The sequence below is a fragment of the Protopterus annectens genome, chromosome 8.part1 (genome assembly GCF_019279795.1).
Source record: "Protopterus annectens isolate FY-2018-M chromosome 8.part1, PAN1.0, whole genome shotgun sequence".
Lineage (NCBI taxonomy): Eukaryota > Metazoa > Chordata > Ceratodontiformes > Protopteridae > Protopterus > Protopterus annectens.
This window is the reverse complement of record NC_056742.1, coordinates 90,592,012-90,615,797: the sequence shown is the minus strand read 5'-3', so window position 1 is coordinate 90,615,797 and position 23,786 is coordinate 90,592,012. Positions and strand designations below refer to the sequence as shown.

Genomic DNA, 23,786 nt, shown 5'->3' with positions numbered 1-23,786 from the left:
AGTGGATAGGCCACTGCATTCGTTTCTGCTATGTACACCATGGCAAGCCAGTACCTAAGGGCATTAGGCCACACTCAACCAGAGCTGCAGCCACTTCAGCAGCCTTTCTCAGGGGAGTACCTACCAAGGACATTTTAGAGGCTGCTACTTGGAGTTCAGTGCACACCTTTACAAAGCTCTATCATCTGCCATTCTACTCTAAATCCATGGCAGGCTTTGCCACTACAGTTCTGCAGGGCCTCATAGCCGCTCCTAATGCTGATTAGCTCCAGACTCCCAACCTTAGCTTTGGGACTCTACCCAAATGTAATGACTGCAACAGTGAAACATGAAGAACATAGTACAGTTGTGTACACTTACCATAAATGTAGATGTTCGAGTGCATTCACTGTTGCAGTCCAGGTTACCCACCCACCATCCCCCTTTTCTTCTGATGGAACCTATCTTTCCTTCTCTGATTTATACAACCTATGTGGTGTTATTTTCTTGTAGATGAAGGTAAATTTTATATTTGTGCATGTAATTATACATATCTAAATTTTGACAACCCTTTTGGGGGGGCACCTGACATCTGGGGCAAGAAAAACTAAAAAATGGCGTCAGCTGCTTCTTTTATACCCCTGACGACCTGACGTCAGGGAAGGGGCGACAGCAGCTGGCACAGGACCCAAGACTTTGGAATTCAGGCCGGCTGAGGGCAACCTGCCAGCAAGATTACCCAAATGTAATGACTGCAAGAGTGAAACACGAAGAACATCAGCAACACCAGTTCTAATTCTAAAGCATCTGTAGTCCAAAACTTACGGCGGAAAGTAGCAATCTCGTAAGTCTGCCCTTTAAACATATGTACATAAGAAATTTGTTTATAAAATGTTAAAGCTATGCAAATGCTGCAATACCCTTGGTGTTTTTGATTGTCACAACACTATCACTGTAAATATGAACATTTAAATTTACATGTAACTTGCTACACATGTTTATTTTTTTAATTTTATGTAGCTTTTAAACATTTGTTTGAAATATTACTACAACCTACAATTGCTTTTTATTACTTCAGCTGAGTCTAGATCATGACTGAAAAGTCTCCCTCTTCCAGTCTATCTACTCTGTAAACAAAATAAAGGATAAATGATTAATACCTCTAGCAAAATAAAAGAGGTTCACCAAGGAAGTCACATAAAACTGCAAACAGAAAAAGGTAATAACACAAATATCACAAAAATATTCAGCAAGTTTGGTATAGCTTTAAAGTAGGAGGATGAGAACAAAAACAGCCAACATAAAGAAAAGCATGAAGGAGGGTTTAGTCCCAGACTGACTAAAATAACTTCTGAATGGATAATTTAAGCAACTTGAAAAGCAAGCAAGGTTCATATGTAAGTGCTGGGCTAGCTGCCCTTGAGGGTCATTTTAAGCCTAGTCATTTCCCCCTACTGTGCTCGAATTAACATATCCCATTTGGTTAGACCCATTACATGGTCGATAATTACAGACTACCCCTAATGATAATAACTGGGATCATAGCATAGATAATTTGTGGGGACCCATGCATGGGATAAAGCATTTAGGAACTGCCTCTGTCCATTAGTAGTATGGGGATAAGTCCTGGGATATATATTCTGTTTTCCGCCCACAGATACAAGTTGTGTTTGAATATGGAAAGGGATGAACATTGTTTTATGTGGATGGGAAATATGTTCCAGAGCAGCGGTATCCTCTGAAAGATATAATTGTCCTTCCAAACCATTCTTTTGATGTTGCAGAAGAGGTTTAGATCCCTAGACTGAGTATTTATGATGCCATTTGACATGCTGATATATAAAGATTGGGTTTTGAGTCGGTCCATGTAGAACATGTTTTTTAGGCCTTGTATCCTTTTAGTAATGTATCTCTGTGGGTGTTCCAGTTGCTGCATGTGTCAGGACAGATTGCTGTACATAGGGCGTTATAATCAATGACTGGCCTAATGAGGGATGAATAAATGGGGACAATTATATCCTTAGATCTAGACACAATCCCTTTGTTTATAAGATGTAGAATACAGAAGGACTTTCTTACAATAATGGACATATGTTGGTCAAAAGCTAGGCCACTTTCCACGTCATGTTCCCAAATCCTGATCAACTGGGTCAGCCTTTAGGGGTGTATTGTTAATGTGGTAGTTCACTGGGACAGATGACTTCCCAAAGGATACAATTAGTTTCAGTCCATAATTTTGGCACCAGGTAGTTATTTGGGACAAACCTTCCTGTATGGCAGTTAAGTAATTTGGGGATTCAATGATGTTCCTCGCTAGAAGTCAGAAAAATTAGAAGAGGTCTCAGCGCAAAACCCTGGGGACTCCACTGCTGACTGGTCTCAATGAAGGTAACTTCCCCTATTTTGACTTCCCGCATCCAGTGTGTATGCCAGCTGGCAATCCAGCAGGTGACATAACAGGCTTACTCCGGTTTATTTAGCTTTTGTACTATGTCTGAGTGGGGAACTGTGTCAAAAGCTTTAGTCAAGTTGAGGTATGTGGTGTGTACCACTTTGCATTCATCCATTGTTTCTGTTACCTTTTCCAAAACATCCACCACATTGAGTAAGCATGACCTGCCCTTGATGAATCCAAACTGACAGAGGTCAGTTCAGTGTTTGGAGCTTCCCTATGTCTTAATTGATTAGTTCCATGGTAAGTCTTTCCATGGCTTTGCATATGAGGTTGGTCAAACTTATAGGTCTTGTGGTAACATTATACAATTAAGTAAAATGTTGGAATACAATGGCTCTGCAAGAAAAAAAAAACACTCGGGACCATACCTCATCACCTCTTTGTGCAAGAAACCTGGATAAAGCCTAAATAATGGGGGGGGGAGAGACAAAGGCCCAAAAATAGGGACAGATTTTAAGCATTGCCCTTGTAAACTTAAAAAGTTGGTAGAATAACAGTATTTGTGCAAGAATACATTTTCTGAAGGATATGAAGTCTGAAACTCATATGTATGTCATTATTTAGTGACTTCAATCCTCAATGATTTCTCAGAAAACAACACATTTTATGAGGAACAAAGTAAAAAGATGAGGGAAAAATGTGGACAGTTGAGAGGTATGCAGAGGATCATAATGAGCATAACAAAATAATTACTTAGAAACAGCAGTCTGTGACCATGAAGAAATCAAAGCTTTATGCAGCAACAAAGATCTGGAGAGCAAGAGCGAGGGAAAAAAAAGGAGTAGGAAGGGGCACTATGGGATATAAGGGAGGTACTAAGCAGGTTAGGATGCTTGTAGCCTTAGTCCCAGAAGTCACAGAGGATGGACCTCTCCTTTCAGACTATAGGTTTTAAAAGCAAACTGGAATGCAGTTTGTCTATTTCTTCATATACTGGATACATTTTAGTTATGATTTAACCAACAGTTTGCAAACATTTTTTTCTAACCTTCCTAAGAACTGCCTTTTGTGTCCCATGTATTGTTTATCAGTATTTTTAATCCTAGGGTATCTTTAGGAATGTTTTCAATCAACCACCATCTCTTCTATGAAATATTTTACCACATCTCCCTTGAGCCATTTAGCTTGTATTTTTTAACAGTGTCATCTTGCTTTTTTGCATTTTTTTGAGACAGTACCCACTTGAACTCTGTGGATTTGCCTGAGGTACTTTAACATTCCTAGCACGTCTTCCCTCTGCCTTCAATCCTTAATTATGCATAATAAAATATTCCAGCCTCTCCGTATGTCATTTCTGGTGCAACAACTGCACCACTTTTGTTGCCATTCTCTAAATGCCTTTAATCTGTCTATGTTCTTGTGATAAGGTCCTCCAGAACTGCATACAACACATCAGACATGGGCCTTTACAAATGTCTAAATACAGGGACAAAACTTTCATCTCTCTCTCTGATGATGATATTTTTTATGCAGCCTAGTTTTACAGTAAGCCTTTTTTGCTGAATTCTCTCACTGCTTATTGCCTTTTACTTACCTAACAGAGAAGAACATCTCACTTTCATTTCTTTATCCCCCCAGAGTGTATTCCATCCTGTTTTTTTTTTCTCAAACAAATATTTTTTTTACTCTTCACTATATTTCAGGTTTGTAAATTTTCACATCCCTCAGTTTTCATTTCCTTGTGTAACAGCCGTGTCTTACAAAAGTCATCAGCAAAAAGAAAATATTTTCTTCCAGACAATCTAAAAGGTCACTTACAAAGACTAAGGAAAAACATTGTGCTCACTGTATTGTTGTTGGCTTGATAGTATGAAGTGACATTGTTTGTGCCAAAGGGAATGATTATGCACTTCTCTGCATTCAGTTTGAGACTGTGACTAATATACCAGTCACTGGTCTGTGTGAGACCCTCCTGGAGTACGGACATCATTTGAGGATTCAATGATTGCACTTAGTTTGCAGTCATCTGCAAACTTGGTCAGCCACAACCCTTTAGTTTTGCCCTGAATTTCTAAGAAGTATATACTAAACAGTAGGGGGCCGAGCACTGACCCCTGTGGCACTCCGCTGATAACAGGTCTGCTGGTTGATATGCAGTCACTCACTTTGATAGTGTGTGCTCATTTTGTGAGCCAGTTGGTAACCCATCTTACAACAATGGGGTTTACATTCAGTTTGCTAAGTTTATCGGTAATGCCTGAATGTGGGATTGTGTTGAAAGCCTTTGTCAAGTCGAGGTATGCTGTGTGCACAGATCTGCCCTCATCAATGGCCTTGGTCACACTTTCAAAGAAATCCATCGGACTTAACTGGCAGGATCTGCCCTTCAAGAAACCGAACTGGGTAAGATCCAGGGTTTGGAGGTCACCTGTGTCTTTATTTATGAGGTCCACAATGATACATTCCATGGCCTTACAGATGAGGCTGGTCAGGCTTATGGGTCTGTAATTCTCTGGGCCTGTTGCTAGGCCGGCCTTGTGGAGGGGAATAACTGTAGCTTTTCTCCATTCTGCAGGAACAAAGCCTGTGCCTGTGGTTAGGCTATACATACATAAGTGTGTGTGTGTGTGTGTGTGTGTGTGTGTGTGTGTGTGTGTGTGTGCATATATATATATATATATATATATATATATATATATATATATATATATATATATATACATATACATACATACACATACATATATATATATATATATGTGTGTGTGTGTGTGTGTATGTATACTTCCATACCTTGGAATAGGGGAATATTCCAAGAAACAACAATGTAGGTATTGTGTCCGATACCTTATTGAACTTTAAACAGGCTACAATTACTGTCCTTTTCTTATTTAATAATATGGGTGTCCAGTCAAAGAACTTGTCAGAATTGTGTAGATCAGAAGTATTACATCCAAATTCATTATGTTATTTATTACCTGCGTATGACAAATACTCACACATGCAAAGCTTATATGATTTTATACCCTTTGCATTAACTCACATTAAGTACATTGGTTTGCACAGTAGGACATTTAATACTTACATACCTAAAGTATAATAATAGTAGCCAGATGCTGCAAATCTCAGTATCTGAATCCATATCAAAAGTCTTGTTATTCCTATTTTCAACTGTACTGGTCTTACCCTCACTAATATCATATCATGGATTCTATAATCATACAAATCACTCAGGAGTCTGACTCCCTCTATGGACAGTTTTTCTGGTAAACAGCCTCAGTAGGAAGACAGCCTCAATGATAGCCATATAAAATAAGGGAATGCCACACTTCTTGTAAGTTTTCATTCAGAAAAATAAAAATCTGGCATACTCAAGAGTGCAACTATGACAGGGAAAGGGTATGACTGGGACTAGTAACATTGGATCCATTAACTGCGAGACAACTGCATATTAACATAGATATGTGTCAATGTTTGCTGCAAAAGTTCTTTAATGTTGTAAGCAGCCATAACTATACATAAAATAAATATTTACACAGAACAGAAAACATGCCAAAACAAATGCTTTTAAAGCTTTTTGTTTCTTAAGGCAGTACCAGAAAAGTTATCAGCTGACATGGATAAATTCATTCAATATTTAGAGACATCAGGGCAGCAACATCACAAAAAACCACAGGAAGAGTTGCTTACCGTCCCCTTTTGCTGGTTCCAAGAAATGGTTTGGATGCATACACAGGAGCATGAACAGCATCAACTGCCCAGTACAAAAAGAACTTCTTCTGACTGGCTTTCTGTCTTCTGATGAAATCAAGGGCTTCCTGTAAGTAAAAATATGGACATTTCAGCCAGTAATTGGGAAGAAAGTTGCTTCACTATAAAGGATACAGTAGTAAAGTCTGGTGAAATGCATTCACAATTTCCTTACCAGTTCACAGTTCATCAGCCTTATATAAATGTCAGTGACTGGGCGCTACTTTTTATTCATATTTTTACTTACTGTCTCTAGCTCCTGGTGGTACAACTTCTTTATTTATACTTCATTTGTTAAAATTTGCCTATTTATAAGCCTAAATGGGCTATGGCCACTGCTCACCGAGGACAAAGAATGATGAAAAGAAAAAGAAGATGGTGTACATGGGACATCAGTAAAGTGAAGGCATACTACACTGGTACAAATGCCAGAGGGGGAATAGGCAATGACTCCAAGCATCTGCCTTTACCTACCCCTTTAACATATTCACAAACTCCTACAAGTCAGCAAGGGAAACAAAAGTGTAGTGTTTTGACAGATAACTTCAATGACTTCAAACCTGTATCTTCTCTTCCTACTGACAATAAGTGTAGACAACAAGCAATGCATGGATAAAACGGTATACAAATGGATAGCATTTTTGTAGGAATATTCACAGCAGAGGCTCATTATAATGCCCTATAATATTTTACAAAACTTAGTATAAGCAGCAATCACATTAATGTTATCTGTAAAATGTTAGCACAAACATATGAGCAATACAATATGCCAAACTTCAAGCTGACTACAGAACTAATGGACAGTAAGGATACCTAATTACCTGCACAACATGTATCAATAAATATTAAATGGCAGTACAAACAATACAACACATCTAAGCTAACAGGAATGAGGCACATTGTAAGACATTTACAGTGGTAAGAATTTCAATGAAACAGATGCATATGTCCTTATCTAGCTAGACAGAACTAGCTGTATAGTTTGTGTTCTTGTTGATCTGTAGGAAGGGGTATGAAAGTCAAAATACAGATCAGACTGTATTACACCTCAACCAATGCAGATATTTACACACTACCCTGAAAATAAAAACACCAACTAGAACTCACAAATCCATTAGTCAGACAAACACAGAAATCTGTCTTCTTGGTGAAATTAAAGCATGGCTTACTCTACTTTAAAGTCTGCATGGAATTTCTCACTAGAGAGGGCATGTGCAGCTGTGTTGGTGTAGTTACACAGCAGCAATGCAACAAGTTTAATTTTTATCAACAATTACCAATTTAGTTTAATTCCTCGAATGTGGTACCTACTTAGTGGACTGCATGATTTAAGCTATTTGAGTAGAAATTACTGCTTACAGCTGGATACTGATTGTTTTGCTGCACTATACTGTTTAATTCTTAATAATTACAATCCAAAAAAGAGTTCTCTAGGGATAAAGTACCTGCAGAGACCCAAAGAAAGTTTCAACTGCTGAACAATAGGTGCAGGTACCCCACAACAATCGAAGCCAACCAGCCTCAGAATGAAATGAACATCTTTATTCAGTAAAGAAAGTACTAAGCACTTTCACGTCTACACAGGACGCTTCTTCAGACTTAAATAAAACACAAGAACTTCAGGTCACTTAAATACTCAAACCAATGACTTCATCAGCCAATAAGAGCACATTCTTAATTAAATTATTCAAAACCATTAACAATTCAATAACATATAAAGAACATATTAGTATAAAAAATTAAAAGATTTAAAATTTTTTTTAAAAAACAAAAAATAAAGTTAGTGCTTCAGAGCTCAGTCTAATAGAAAGGGTCTAATACTAACCCTGTCATTTAGACCATGACCTGTGTCAGCTTGCAATCTAATAATCCATTTACTTTCTTCCTTCTCTGTAAATTTACCAATGTTACCTAGCCTCATTGTAGTGTGGATGAGTTCCAAGGCTGAAAATTCAAAAATGTGTGTAGTATCATACAACAGTACATGCCTAGCTAAGGCATTAGTGTCATTCTCCCTATTTATGGCATATAGGTGTTCTCTTATTCTTTCCCTAAGGGTCCTGTTGGTCTTACCTACGTAGAATCTATTACATTTACGGCAGACTGCAATATATGGTATATTGGTTGTTAGGAATTTTTTCCCTAGGAAGATGGCAAGAACTCTGTATGCTTGTACTTGGGGAAAAAAAGTTTAATGTAACTAGATACAAAAGGGTGAAACTAAACCCACCCTGGCAACTACAGTATAAGTAAGAAGGCTGGAGTGATGGACAGCTACTGCAACAGTGATCCATTAGAACATCGACTGTTATGGTAAGTTTACTGACACAACTGTAGTACTTTCATGCATGGATCACCGCTACAGTAGCCTAAACTACTTGGCTAGATTATCCGTAACTAATCTATGGGAAAGATTCAAAGATTCACCAGCCAAGCAGTCTGCAGTATCCCAACTGTTCTCTAAAGGGTCTGAAGTCCAGGACTAAAACATAACTCTTGAAGATAAGAAAATGCTGATCACTAGCTGATGTGCCTGCAGAAATTTAAACCTCCTCCTACAGGACAGCTAGATTAGTTTTGAAAAAAAATGTATTCAGGGAGTGGATAAGCTTTCTTGTTTAGTAGACAATTAATAACGATACATTTGCATGCCCCAGGTTTTAAGGATTTGGAAGAGGGGTGGGCTCAAGACAGTCGAGTAAGGTGGATTTCGTTTAGACTGCTGGAGGAAAATTCAATCTAGTCTGCATGTTTTGAATTACAGACAATGAGGCTAGGTAAAGCTGACCTCACTGGCTGGTTTTAACCCAACCCTTTCCATGTATTTTTCTTATTACGTTAAAACTACACTACATTAGAAGATGCATACATCATAAAGGTTGCCTAAAAAGACATTTGAACATCAGCCTAATAAAGGGTAACTTACTACATCACATGAAAAAAACATGTCTAAATGCTTTTGCAAGTATAGCTTCATCAGATTTTATCAGATCATGATGGTGCCTTGATCATCAAACAAATTGCCCTCTTGTATGGGGATCATTTAATCAATTAATTATTATTCCAGTGTCCTCTTTTATGGGGTTCATTATGGCCAGCGTACATTCAGTTTTCAGACAGGTTGGCTGTAAGTTCAGCTCTTTTTGCATTTAAATATAGTCACCTGTGGATTAGACTAATCTTTTTACAGCAGAGTTTTGAGTCACCCTTGCTTGGGAGGATGCTCAAACTCTGCTTTAAACAGCATCTGAACAAATGACCTTATGGTATTTATAACCAAGCAATGCTCATATTTTACATTAGAAACCAGCAATGCACAAAACACATTTAATTCAAGGCTCTTTATATTTTTCTTGGAAGACACAATATTTGTGTGTAAGTACACGCTCAGACCTTTTTCTAGTAACCTGATAGTTTTTAATTTCAGAGACAACACAGCCACGTGAGACATTGTGCAAACAGTGAGAAATGACAGTGTTAAATGAGATAGAAAAGTTCTGCACAAGAAATAATTGAAAAAGGAATTCTTTGTTTAAAAACTTTATACATTATTGTGTATAGCTACTCACACAAGGGACTCCTGCCTGGTGTCACAATAAGAAAAAAATGCAAAGAAAAAAAATCAAGGATAAAAAAGAAAGGAAAAAAAAGTTAAAATGACAAGCCTTTTGGATAATGGCCTTCCATACCGTAGGTCTGCTTAGTGATTGGTACTCTTCAATTTCCCTGATGTCTCTGGAGATTTATAGTCAGTTGCTGAATTCAAAATAAGTTTAAGCCTGCTGTTCAAGGGTATACTTAAGGATCAGCTGAGGAGACTGGGAATGTCAAAATCCATTAAAGCCAAGTGACTAGATAATTGCTAAACACTCCCAGAACCTGGGTGTATTTGAAATGCAGTGGAGTCAGGCTTTAAGTGTTAATTGTCAATCTAACTTCTTATTTCAGTATCCATTACAAATGAGACTCTTGTAATATTGTTCATGTAGAGATTATCATCTGATTAATAAAACATTTTGTGGTTCAGCTTACTCATCGATAAAACACTCTTAATAGAGCAATTAGAGTTCAGTACAGGTGTTTTTTAGGAGTTTAGTTGTATCTGCTAGTGAAGTTCATTTTTTTCAAGGACAGCATCCTTGTTACCTTCCAGGGGTCCCATAATTATTTTGTCCAGAATGTGAAAAGCAATTTTATTATGACTGGGGTTTTCCAAGTTGGTTTTGCAATTGGGTTTTTCAAGGCTAGGTTTTTCATTTAGATCTCTATACATATTTCTGAAATCTTTAGCCATTTTAGTCGGTGGATCCTATAAAATGGGGTTATTATGATCTTTAAGGACTAATGGCAACTGGAAAAGAGTCTGCAAATATAAATCAATCATCCAGATCTGAAAAAAATGTGCATGGTGAAGTCTGTAATAAGCAGTCACTTAGCCAGACACTTTTTAAATACCCTTGGAGCAGTAGATAGTCCCCAGAATAAGGCAGAGAAATGTAATGTAAGCTAAATACAGAAAATTATGTTGTTGTTGTTGTCTTTCGGCTTTTCCCGGTTAGGGGTCGCCACAGCGGAACTCCGGTCCGCTAATGATTGGCAGTAAATTTTGATGAACGCCGAGGTGCCAGCTCGACGTTCAACCTTCAACGAAGGCACGCCCTTTTACGCATGTCTTTCGATCGCCCACTGAACCATGGGGAGGACATTCAGACTCCACACAGAAGGCACTCCCCACACTCCAGCCGAGAATTGAACGGGAGAACTTCTTGCTGTGAGGCAACAACGCTACCGCTGCACGAAACTTCTGAAATGCTTGCCAATACGGATGTGATATTAGGCATCTTTTAATTCTACTAAAGTTAAATATACAAAATGTGGCTGTTCTGCAGGGATAACATTTTCAACTTTAGGACTTTGATAAAAAAATGGGAAAGAAGAGATCTAGCACAGTCGTCCAGGTCCCCTTTTTCGCACCAGAAAAATCCTGGAATAAAACTCTTTGCTCATCTGGCAGGCGGCACTGGTTTTATGATATCCTGAGATAACACTTCTTCCAGAACTGGAGAAAACAGGGCTAGTTGGTTTACTGGCCATGACGGAATCCCATGAAAAGAATGGAGGGACTCTTACTGCCAGGTATATCCTCGCTGAATAACCTTCAGAGCCCATCTGTCTGAAACAATCTGGTGCCACAAAGGAAGGTGAACACTGAGTGAGGGGAGAGCTTGCTGGGGGTGGTGGGGGCCTAAAGAGGTCAACAGTCATTCTGACTTTTTGGACTGTCCTTCACTAGACAGGCTTTTCGTTTCTTATTGTAGTCACCTTGCCATTGCTGATTAAAGCCATGTTTTGTCACTTTGTACTTGAACTGCTTCTTGAAAAGGGAACTGAGTTAGAAGGAAATATTTATTTGCCTAACCAAAAAAAAAAGGTTGGAAAATTTGAATCAGCTCTCCCCTCTCATCAAATCTCTTAAGCACTTCAGCTGCATAAAGGCCAAAAAGAAGTTCCTTGTCCAGGAGAGAATTTAAAATGGCAGTTTTAAAATCTTCAAGAAGATTTTGCAAATGTAACCAAGCAAATCTTATAACTGATCCAAAAGCAGCAGTCCAGAAGACAGCATTAGTAGTGTCGTAAGAACTCTCTGAGGCATGTTATATTACATGCAAAGCAGATGCCTAAGAGGTAAGTCAAATAAATTTCACCTCAGAAGATGGTTGATTTTTGTGTTATAAAAAGACAGAAGTAAGCACGGTAACATGTGAATCTGACAGTTTAAAATTTTGAATGTGGCAGAATAAACCTTTTTTCTCCAAATTTGTCAGACTTCCCCATCCTTAACAATAGGAATGGGATTACTGTTAACAAATTGTTTAGCAGAATCAGTTTTAGACAGGGAAATCACTATGAGGTCTGCTTTGGGATTAGAAAATACGTATTTGTGAGTCTGAAGATCCTGTAAACTTGGACTTCACATGGGCAGGAAAAGGATTCTCAGTTAAACTACAAGTGTTAGGAAAACATTTTCTAAAGCAGATAAAACAGGTGGAACAGCTGTAGCATCAGTAATATCCATTTGCTAGGTAATATGAATTTAATTCTAATCCCACTGGGAAAAAACTCTGATTTTAGATAAAGTTTCAGGAAAATATGGGTCTTCTGACGAGATCTGAAGCAACACTTTCCTCAGAATCTTCAAATTATCTTGAAGTACAACATTCTCCCTCTTTTTTTTGTTTGTTATTTGTAAAGTTTTAATAGTTCTAGCTATTCCCCAAATATTTATAATTATACATTTACATAAATGAAAACAAACCATATTGATATAATTTTAGTTGCGAACACTATACTTCAGTTATAATCCATCCAATCACTGTCAGTCAGATATTACATAGCTCATTCAAACCCTGCCTTCTTTTAAAACTGATTCCTCCTCTGCATGTTTTGTTCCCACATTTCCCATTTTTTTTTCTAATTTGCTCCTACCCTTTTCTAAAGTTTCCATTTCCAGCTGTTTTATCTTAGTTACTATATTCACTACTTCTAGTACAGATGGTTTGGACTTTGATTTCCATTTTCCAGTAATTGCTTTTCTGGCAGGTCTGCCAGCTCATTACACTCCCAGAAAATATGTTCCCAATTACCTCCTTATTCCTTATCACACCTCCGACATTTGCTATCTACCTGAGGAAAAATTCTTTGGAGTCTACTTGGGGTATAACAATACATACGTAAACACTTTCAAGCAAAGATTCTAAATCTTCTAGACTTTGCTGCATATTGGGAGACATACATATATCCTCCATTGTTTCTTTGTGAATTGCTTATCCAATTTCTCTTTCCAATCCTTTCATACCTTCTCAGATTGATTCTTATAGTTTTTCATGCTATATTTTATATGCTTTACTAATTATTCCTTTAACAGCAGCGTCTGTTCCAGATTCTACTAAAAACTCTACCAGTGCTGGTTATTCGCTTAAGATCCCCCTATTTCTTTCTTTTTGTCTATACTCTGACATCAATCCTTGATATGGAAGGCAGTCTCTAGACTGCAGTCCAAATAAATTCTTGGCCTCTTCTCATTCTATTACCTTTCCCTCTGTAATTATTTGCTCCCAATAGCTTGACAGTTTTCTCCAATAAATTCACATTCTTTCTCTTATGATGAAATTCTTGAAATACAACATTTTCCCTCTAATCCCTGCTCATCTCACTGAAGATCTGGGTCAGAAAGAGAAGGAACTCTTTCTTCCCTTTTTTTTTCCTGAAGAGAAGTAGGTAAAGAAAAAAAGCTAAATGAATTTCCCGACATATCCCAGCAATCTTCCAAGCAATCAAAATAGAAACAGAAGCAGAAAAGTTTTTTTTTTTTTTACTTTTTGTTTTCTTTTCCTGGAAACCACCCTAAATTAGGACCAGTACAAAGTAAGCACACTATTCTGGGGCTCAGGCTCCTATTCCCAGCTATGCAGTAGACTTTCAACTGTCCCTCCCCTGAGGTTGACAAGAGTGGCACTCCCTTGCCGACAAAGGGCAACCCAACAGCTGCAGGGGATATGTCTATACCTCAGTTCTTAGTGGGTGTTACAGAGAGACTGGGGGAAATGGTGAGCAGTCTGTGGAATCAAATTTGGCTACAGCAGAGTCACCCACTGGTGGCCAAGGCAAAACCAGAACTGGTCTGATACCCAAAGTGTCCCTGACAATTTTGCTCTTCTTGCAGATAGGGGAAAGGAAGAATTGAGGAGATCAGTAATTGTTCCTAAGGTCCAGCCTCAATGGAGGTTAGCAGAGTTTGTAAGAGACAGGGAACACATTGCAAGACAAAATGATGGGTTTGAAGTAAAATATACCCTGGCAGTTTCCAAAAGCACCAAGTCCTGCCCCTAGCAATACTTGAAAAAGCTATCTTTCACAACTGATGCCATACCTAACAAAAATCTCCTCACCCCCACTCAACATGGCTTCCACCCTGGTCACAGTACCACAACTGCCCTCCTTTACTTTTTCAAAACTATTAACCAAGCACGCGACTCTGGCAAGCTCATATTCACCCTGTTCCTAAGAGCTATCAAAAGCTTTAGACACCATCTCCCACACCCTACTCCTATCTCAACTCTCCTCTCTACACCTCTCTCCCTCCACCATAGCCTGGTTCTCTACCTATCTCTCTGACCATGATCAAGCCATACAATGGAAATCCTCAACCTCTCCCTTCCCACCTACCCCCACAGGTGTGCCCCCAGGTTCTGTTATAGGTCCTCTACCTTTCAGTATATTTATCAACAACTTCCACCGCACCATTCCCCGAGTACTCACTAATCCAGTACGCAAATGACTCAGCAATCATCTGCTCAGCTTTCTCCTCCTCTAACCTACTCTTAAAAAAACAATCAGCCTTCTCTAAAACAGAAACCTGGATGCAAAGCAATCACTTAGCCCTAAATGCTAATAAAACTAATCTGACGATCTTTAATCCTTCTAGAAACTCCACTATTGACAAAAACTCATTCTCCATACACAGCCAAAATAACATCCCCCTCGAAACTGTATCGAATACCAAACTGCTCTGCATCACCACTGATGAAAATCTAAAATCTGACACCCTTATCCAATCCACCATAAAAAAACACCAAAAACTAGGACTCCTGTACAGACACAACTGCTACACAAAGCTCCTACACCAGACAAACCTTAGCCTCTTCCTACCTTCTCCCCTCTCTTATGTGTGGCACACCACTGTTAAGCAATCTTCATCTCGGCCTACAATCCAAACTTGAATCCTGCTACCATAAAATAAGCAAATTCGCAACCAATTCTAAAAACTCAACCCACCATTGCCACTCCCTCCATACCCTGCAATGGCTCGAACTACCCAATTACTTGAAATTCCTTCAGCTTACTACTGCCCACAAGCTCATCTTCAAACCTTCCAACTTCCCATCTCTCACTACCGCCTTAACCCCCTACATACCCAGCCACTCACTCAGATCAGAAACCCCAAAAAAAAAAAAAAAAAAAAAAACAAAACCTCCTACAACTCTACAAATCCTCCATACCCCCTGGCCAACTCCTGTTATCCTGCTCCATAGCCAAACTCTGGAACTCTCTCCCTCCCCCCTTCGCAACATTTCTAACCATACCAACTTCAAATCTCTCTTGTTCTCCCATCTACCTTCAAAATGGGCACGCCCATGTCACGCTCCAACATAACTCCCCCTCTATACTTTATCTTCACCTTTCCCACTTTCATTCTCATTCACATTCCATCCCTAGTTCTCACATCATAACTATTCCTTCTAACACACCCCACTATACAGTTCCTGACCATCTATTACTGCACCTTGGATAACCTCATTGGATTTCTCTTGTTCCAAATGAAACAAATTCTATATATACTAGACTTCACAACACCATTCTACTATCTGTACATCCTCTCATGATTGTATTTTACCCCATCTGTATTATGCTGGATTCTCAGCCTGACCATAATGTTGTACTACTTTATGCATTAACAGGCTAAATTATGCTGTATTATGTATGTATGTATAATGATGTTTTCGTTGCCTGACGAGCATCTGTAATGTCTGTAATGTATTTCTCCCCAGGTCTCCACTGAAAACGGGCTCTTCTTGGCCCAGTGGACTTCCCCAGTCATCAAACTGAAATAAGTAAATAAAAAATAATACTAACGTCTATACAAGAATATTAAAAGTTGTTCAAACACAGATTTAAACAGGAAATGTTTCAACAAGCATTCACAGTAATAAAAAACCCTGGCTCACGACAGTCCAAATAATGCAAGTTTTCTTTCTGTTAATATCAATTTCCCTGAAAAAAATATTGTCTTTTCTCAGATAAATAAAGCCTTGAAAGTTCGATAGCCAACTGCAAACCCCATGAAGTCTGCAGAAGGAGCACACTTTGGCAGCAATAAAGGTCTGAGGAGCTCTGCTTTTAATATGGAGAACATCTTGTGCTCCTGGCATTAGAAGACATAGAAGGAGTCTTTTAGCTTTGATAAGCTGGCTGGTTGGTCCATATCTTTGACAGGATATAACCCAAATAGCTTAGGCTGCTGCAACAGTGATCTAATATTGAACACCTGCCTTTCTTCAAAGCCTTTCTCTAAGTCACTAATTATCCACCTACTTATTCTACATTCAATAACTATTCCTGCCCATTCATTTTTGCCAGAAAGAAAGACATTTTATGTCCAAACTCTGAAACTCACTCTGTTGCACCTGGCACTTGAAGACAGCATTTTACAATGTGACAAAAGCTGCTTAACGATGTAAGATGGTACAGTTGGCAATCCACTGGGAAAGAGTTTGCTTGATGAACACCAGCCCTACAACCCCAAAGCAAAGCTGATGAACAGCTACTCAGTCTTCCAAAACTGATACATCTTTCTTCAGGCAGAAACTGAGTTGACGGTTCATATCGAAGATGTGAAGACCACGTTCTTTTTCAGTTTCCACTCTAGCAAAAAAAGGGAAATGGGAATGATTCAGGGGAAGTTGAAAACCACTTTTGTAAAGAAAAGTGGGTTAGTCCCTGAGGATAACTGATATTGGGAAAAGGATTTAATTTCTTGTGCATGGACACATATAGCAATAAGGTCATGCAGGGAGATGTGATGCCCCTCTGGAGTAGCATTTTCCAAGATATAAAGTTTAATGCTGCTAAACCAAAAAATTTGAACATGGAACTGGCAAGCCTGCCAGTCATGAAGTTCAAATTTCACAGAGCAGAGAAGTTCTTCAAATGTAGAGAGAAGCAGGCAATTCCTTTAAATGAACTGCTCGATACATCAGCTGTACCACAATTTCATTTGGCCACATAGCCACCCATCTTCCTGGCAGTCTTGTCTTCATTAAAGTGTTTCCTTGACTCAGCTCCCTGGCAGCTGAACAATGGCCTCCTGCATTGAGTTTAAAACTCTTCTTTTTGTTGGATCTGCCATCAAATCCATCTTATGGATCTTGTAACCTCCTGATGCCCCACAGGTGTGCTATATAATTTGGTTTCATGCATGGCTGAAGGGTCCCAAGTGGCTGGACATTGTGATGCTTCCTTCATTATGCCCTCTAGCTGAGTAGGAAAGGGAGGATTTATCCATATTTCTGGGTGATCAACTCTGATGAACTCAAAATATCAAAGAATTATTTTAATCAGCTTCACTGTCACACTGAATGTAATGTTTTCATGGATGAACTTGATTAGACAGAGGAAGCATCCATCTCCTCTTCACTAAAAGCATAAATGACTAAACAACAGATTTGTAATCACTCTTCCTAATTCTTTTCAAAATCCTCTGTGTTTACCCTCTTTCTCTTCGAAGCAGGAAAATGTCCACATAGCTTCAGTGAGTCCTGAAGTGAAAGGCTTAACGGGAAACCATGTAATTACCAGTGCAGTTTCTATACATTGTCAAACAAGACTCTTGCAATAACCTGTAATACACAGAATGGCAAATGTACCTTCACTTGCAGACCTTCAGATTTGGAACCTTCATTGTTTCTTAGTATTAAATTTTCTAAATTCTCACCTTCTTGCACTTGCCCTCGCCTCACTCTAACAGTTGCCAACATCAACTTTCATAAGATAAAATGTCCAAAATTGCTTAAAACCAGCTAGATTATCTATTCCTTTCCTTCTCCTTTTTGGACTCTTCTGTTTTACTGACTCGGGTCTTGTTTCTATTCTCTCCCCACCACAATAAGTGGGAATTGGGATAGCTTTGAATGAGGGAAATTTTAACACCTTTTTTTGATTCATTTTCAATTTATGCTTCTTGCTCATGGCCACTTTAGGTTTCTTATTCAGGACCTGAATATCTTCCGTCAATACATTGCATCTAATGCCTTCAGCCTCTTATTACTACTTGCTGCCTTACATTTATTAAGGCACACAGGAGAGTGTGTGCCTTTTCTAGAAAAATCAGTGCAGAGTTTGAAAGTCTTTAGGAGCCAAATGTCTTCCAAAAGAGCATTTACTTTTTGAAACTTGCACAAAAATGTCAGGAGGACTTTACCAACTGATGACATTTGTAAAATATAGCAACATATCACAGATTATATCAATAAATGTACTGCAGTAAGTACAGCATAAAGTAAAAAGTAATTCATATGGAAAAATTCACAGTTTTGATAGAGACAGTTTCAAATCACTTGAAAATGACAAAATATTCATATGACCATATCAAGTCGCAAGAAGAATATACAGTTATGTCAGTTAATCAGATAAGCAGCAGATGGAGGACTTTCTCTCATCAGTAATTCATCACATTTGACTTTACCTCACTGGAAGACTATACCATTGGCTCAGTATTTCAAAATAAGCAATATTTTTTCTTTGCTGTAGTTTATTTCTTTGGTTATTTGCAAAGTATAAGGGAAAGCAGTAAACTATACTAGATAGAATTTTTAAGCCTTAAGAGCACAAAAATAAATGCAGGAACATGGTAGAACAATTATTATACAACAACCCCCATTAATATTCCAAAATGTGCACGCTGATTGGTCAGCGTGCACGTTGTAAATCAGAGTTATAGTAATGGAAAAGGTCCGGTCGCCCGGACTTTTTCCATTAGTATAACTCTTTTTTTACAGCAACGAAGAACGCAAGATCTCCGTTGCTTTTTACACACAGTCTTGCTATGTTAAACAAGTTTAACATAGCGATACAGCTTTAAAAAAAGTAACGGAGATCTTCCTATCTCCGTTGCGTTTTTTAAAGGTGTCTCGCTATGTTAAATGGGTTTAACATAGCGAGACAGCTTTAAAAAAAGCAACGGAGATTCTCTGTTGCTTTTTTTAAAGCTGTCTCACTATGTTAAACTCTTTTAACATAGCGAGACAGTTTGTAAAAAGCAATGGAGATCTTGCTTTCTCCGTTGCTTTTTTCAAAACTGTCTCGCTATGTTAAATGGGTTTAACATAGCGAGACAGCTTTAAAACAACGGAGATTCTCCGTTGCTTTTTTCAAAACTGTCTCGCTATGTTAAACTCCTTTAATATAGTGAGACAGTTTGTAAAAAGCAACGGAGATCTTGCCGTCTCCGTTGCTTCCGCCCACAGCTCTGATGTACTGCATAAGCATATGCATGTGCAATACATCAGAACTGCCGCATAATACCAGACAGCTGTGGAAGGGCAGCAAGGAGGCATTATAAAATGCCATTATTTAAGAAAAGTAATAATTTTTTTCTTAAATAATGTCATTGTATAATAGCAATAACCCACTTCTGGGTGTGGGTAATGCTGAATTTACCCACGGTTGTCTTTGTTTGGCCACTCGGGCTTCACCCTCATGACCAAACCACACCACCATGGGTAAATCCAGCATTACCCACACCCAGGCATGGGTTATTGCTATAAGAACACACTGAATAAGCCTCATACCAGCACTATTCAGAAGTACCAATTATAGTAAGTTCTCAAGGAGTTATACACAATTTTCTGAAAAGGCAGCAAGAATCTAGCTCTTGTCAGTCTTGCAAATAAAGGACTAATTAGCAGGTAACTTGAATAAGGACAACCCTACTGTGCTTCCAAGGGATTACCAGCAGTTACACTAATTCCCTACAGAAATAAGCATCATCATCTACTCCTTGTCTCTTCTTAATTTTATACTGTGTTTACGTTTACACGTGGACTGAACCTGAAAATGGTCCATGTGAATCAGTGTTCTATATCAATTAACAAATTCATAAATAAACAAAAATAAGAATTTGGAGAGGTTTCACACATCAAAAACTAGAAACCACATTAGCCATCTGCTGTTACAGTCAACCTATCACACACATAACCATAGCATTTTTTCCTTTCTGCCTTTTCAGTAATTTATCATCTAAAGGAAGAACTGCAAGTAACAAGTCCTCCCCAAGAAGTAGGAAGCACATAGCAGCAGGAAACCTCCTTCTAGCCTTAAAATGAGCTTCAAACTTCTAATGTACTGTAATAAATAAAACAGAATAATAGATAGAAACCAAACCACATATCACATTACAGCAGACAAAAAAAAAAATCATATTTCAATGACCTTCAGAATACAAATTACCAAAATCCAAAAAAATTCTAGTCTTCCATTAATCAATTTCTCAACCCTGGTCACTCCATACAACCAACTATCTCCCACACTCAACCTCAGTAAGAAGTCTTCCAACATTGCTAATGCCTTCAATGCCCATTTTATCCAATTAGTCACATCTCTACTCCAAAACTCACCCCAATAATAATACTCAGACCTTACCTCACCTTCCATTAGCAGTCCACCACATAGCCTCTCCTTTCAGCCTACCCTTATCATGTTTATATTTAAAAATCTACTAAAACTAAAGTGCACTTCCTTAGCCCAAGACAAGCGACCCAGTGAATATCTCAAAATGGCAGCCAAGGCAATAGATTAACGCATCTCAATACTATTTAACCTTTCCATTAACAGATCATATATCCCTAGCCTCTGGGAAAAATGGTATGTCACCTTACATAAAAGTGGCCACTCTATAGATCTTTCATAACTACAGGCCTATAGCCATCCTCCACCCTATCAAAAATACTTGGAAAATGTATCTGAGCTCAGCTCTTACAATATACAAAGCAATCTCCTATCAACATCCAAGTACAGCTTTCAGCCCCAGCATAGTATCTATACCACTCTACATTTTCACAAACTTAGTATAACTATAACATAGTATCTGCTTTCTCTTCCTTGATCAAAAGCTTACAATACAGTACCTCAGAGTATTTTCCTTCGAAAACTCAACAACCTATGACTCAACACCTCCTACCTTTTTGGTTACAAAGTTATCACTCCAATAGAACTCAAGCAGTCAAATGGCATAATGATAATCTCATCCTTCTGCCCTGTCCAAGTCGGTGTACCTCAGGGGTCAATCTTGGATCCTATTTTATTTAACATCTTTATTAGTGATCTAAATAAAGTTTGTAAATCAGCCTCCATAGTGCAGTACATGGATGATGCCACCCTTATCTGTGCTGCAAACATCAATAAAGTATAGCAACTCTCCCAAGACTCCTCCTCAGTAACAGAAGCATGTTTTTCATCTGTCAGCTATACATAAATAAAAAAAATATCCAAACTAAACACTTTTACCCCTAAATACCTTACATGCTCTGGTGCATCCTTCTCAGTCCTCCAATACCAAAACTGAACTCATACCCCATACCAGATTACTAGGTATCCACATAGATGATAACTTAAAATTAAACACCCACATCCACAGCACAGTGAAATAAATTCACCTAAAACTAAATTCCCTCTATTGAGAAAACCCTTCTTAACACATAATGCAAGAAGACAAATCACGTCCTCACTCCTTCTGCCTACTCTCATATACTTTGCTTCTACCCTTAGGAACATCCAAAACAACTGTATTAAACAAACTTGAGCTATATTATAACAAAGTAGGTCATTTTGCCAACAATCTTACAAATACAGCCCACCATTATATTGCCCTCAGGGAACTACAGTGGCTATAATTTCTACATTACATTACATATTCTAGACTCCCTCATACTTATACCATCATCCAGACACCAAACAACTGTCCACCCCTCAACATCATACAAATAAACAACCATTCCAGGCCACTATGCTCCTCTGATAAACACATTATACACATATCCAAACCCAATAATGCATCAGGTACTTTATTACTCTATCCCACCACTTCAACAAAATCTGGAATTCCATCCTCATAACAATGAGACACCAATCCTCCCTAAAGGAGAACAACAACAGTCATACAGAATATTATAGTCACAAAGTAACACAAAGTATTCTGAGAACTAAGCCAACACAGGAATGGAGAAAGGAGAGTCTGCCAATAGGGATGACTACAATTAGCGGTACAGATAATAGATAACAGGGGGATGGAATTTACTGGAGAAAACTGGTAAAGGAATTAAAGTATTGGGAGCAAAAACTTAAAAGGGAAAGGTAAAAGAATAGAAAGGGGGTAAAAATGCATTTGGACCGCAAGCTAGAGACCACATTCTTTATCAAGGATGGATGTCAGAGTACAGGAAATGAGAAAGGAATAGGGGGATCTTTACTAAAAGACCAGCATTAGTACCATTTTTAGTAGAATACAAGACAGAAGCTGGTGCTAAAAATGAATAATTAGTAGGGCATATAAAATATTGCATAATAACTATAGGAATCGGTGAGAGAAGTTTAGAAGAGATTGAATAAGCAATTCACAAGAAAATAATGGAAGGATATTTGTTTGCCTCCCAGATATGCAACAAAGTCTAGAAGATTTAGAATTTTTGCTTGGAAGTATTTGCATAGGTATTTTTATACCTCAAGCAAACTCCAAAGAATGTTTCCTTAAGTAGATGACAAATGTTGGATGAGTGAAGGGGAAGAAAGAGGCAACTGGGAACATATGCTTTGGGGGGGGGGGGTGTAACGAATTGGCAGACTTCAAATATTCCTTAAAAAGTACTCTTGTCAAAATACTGGGTGAGCAAATGGGTGTAACAGAGGAAAAGATTCCTCCGAGTGGGGACAAAGGATCTGAATTGCCTAGACATACTACGGCCTTATTAAGTTTAATTCTGATGGCAGCCAAAAGAAGCAATTACTGGAAAATGGAAATCAAAGTATAAATCAACTGCATTTGAAATACTGGATATTGTAATAGAGATAAAATAAATGGAAGTGGGATCTTTAGAAAAGGGATGAAGAAAGTTACATAGAAATAAATGGAAACTGTGGGAATAATACCTACAGAATAATAATATGGAGGAAGAGCGAGGGTAAAGGGAAGGCAGGGAGTGTGTGAGTAATTTTTGTAATGTAGGACTGATAGCTATACAAAAAAATAAATTTACTATATAATGTATGCAACTTGGAACTTGTTAATATAGTTTGTTTCTTTTATATAAATATATGCATGCCTATGTCTTAAACGATAATTCAGTAAAGGTGCTTAAAATAATTAAGATCCCAAGGAAGAGTCACGTGTATAACCCTTTTCAAAGCCTGTGTGACTTGAAGACAGATAGAACTGGGGGGGGGATGTAATCCATGGGCAAATAACTTGAAATAGTGAAAAGATTAATCTTGAAACAATAATAAGAAACGCCAGAGGAAAATTCACACAAATAATCAAGAACCATAGGTAACTGGGCCTCAAGAAAGGTCTGGGTTCTCAGACCCATATATGATTTTCTAGTAGTAGCCTTTTTCGTCTCTTTTAATACCTGCCACCCACAGAAAAAAGCTGCCCAAAAAGTATCAAACTTCAACAACCTAGTGGTCAACTTAAGTGTTTTCATATTGCAGTGTATCAATCAACCCCAGTCATGTTTGAGTAAATCTAGTGTGTGAGGAAGGCTGTGGTAATAGCTCTTGGTCAATTTCAGAAGAGAGAACCACTGTTGCCTAAGCCTAAAGGAAGACATCACTACAATCTTTACATAGTCCTGGATCTTTTGAAGAATGCTGGGGATTGGTGGAGAGGCTGCAAAGGCATACATAACATTCCCACTGATGGAAACGAGTAGGCATCTGTCTTCCAGGCCTGTTTGGAAGGAAATCCTAGATCAGAATTTCTTTAAAGATTAAGTAGAAACATCCAATCAAAGTGAAGTTATTTAGTTTTGACTGTTTTGCATGCTCACCTTCT

The 23,786-nt window shown here is 38.2% G+C and overlaps 1 protein-coding gene across 2 annotated transcripts in view; it reads right to left on the bottom strand.

Moving 5' to 3' along the window:
- Positions 1-23,786, bottom strand: part of GALNS (galactosamine (N-acetyl)-6-sulfatase) — a 1,207,745-nt gene that overhangs the window by 755,374 nt on the left and 428,585 nt on the right. For both annotated transcript variants that reach the window (XM_044081696.1, XM_044081697.1), the window contains exon 7: positions 6,065-6,192. In XM_044081696.1, coding sequence (XP_043937631.1) covers positions 6,065-6,192 — 128 coding nt within the window. The remainder of the gene's footprint in view (positions 1-6,064; positions 6,193-23,786) is intronic.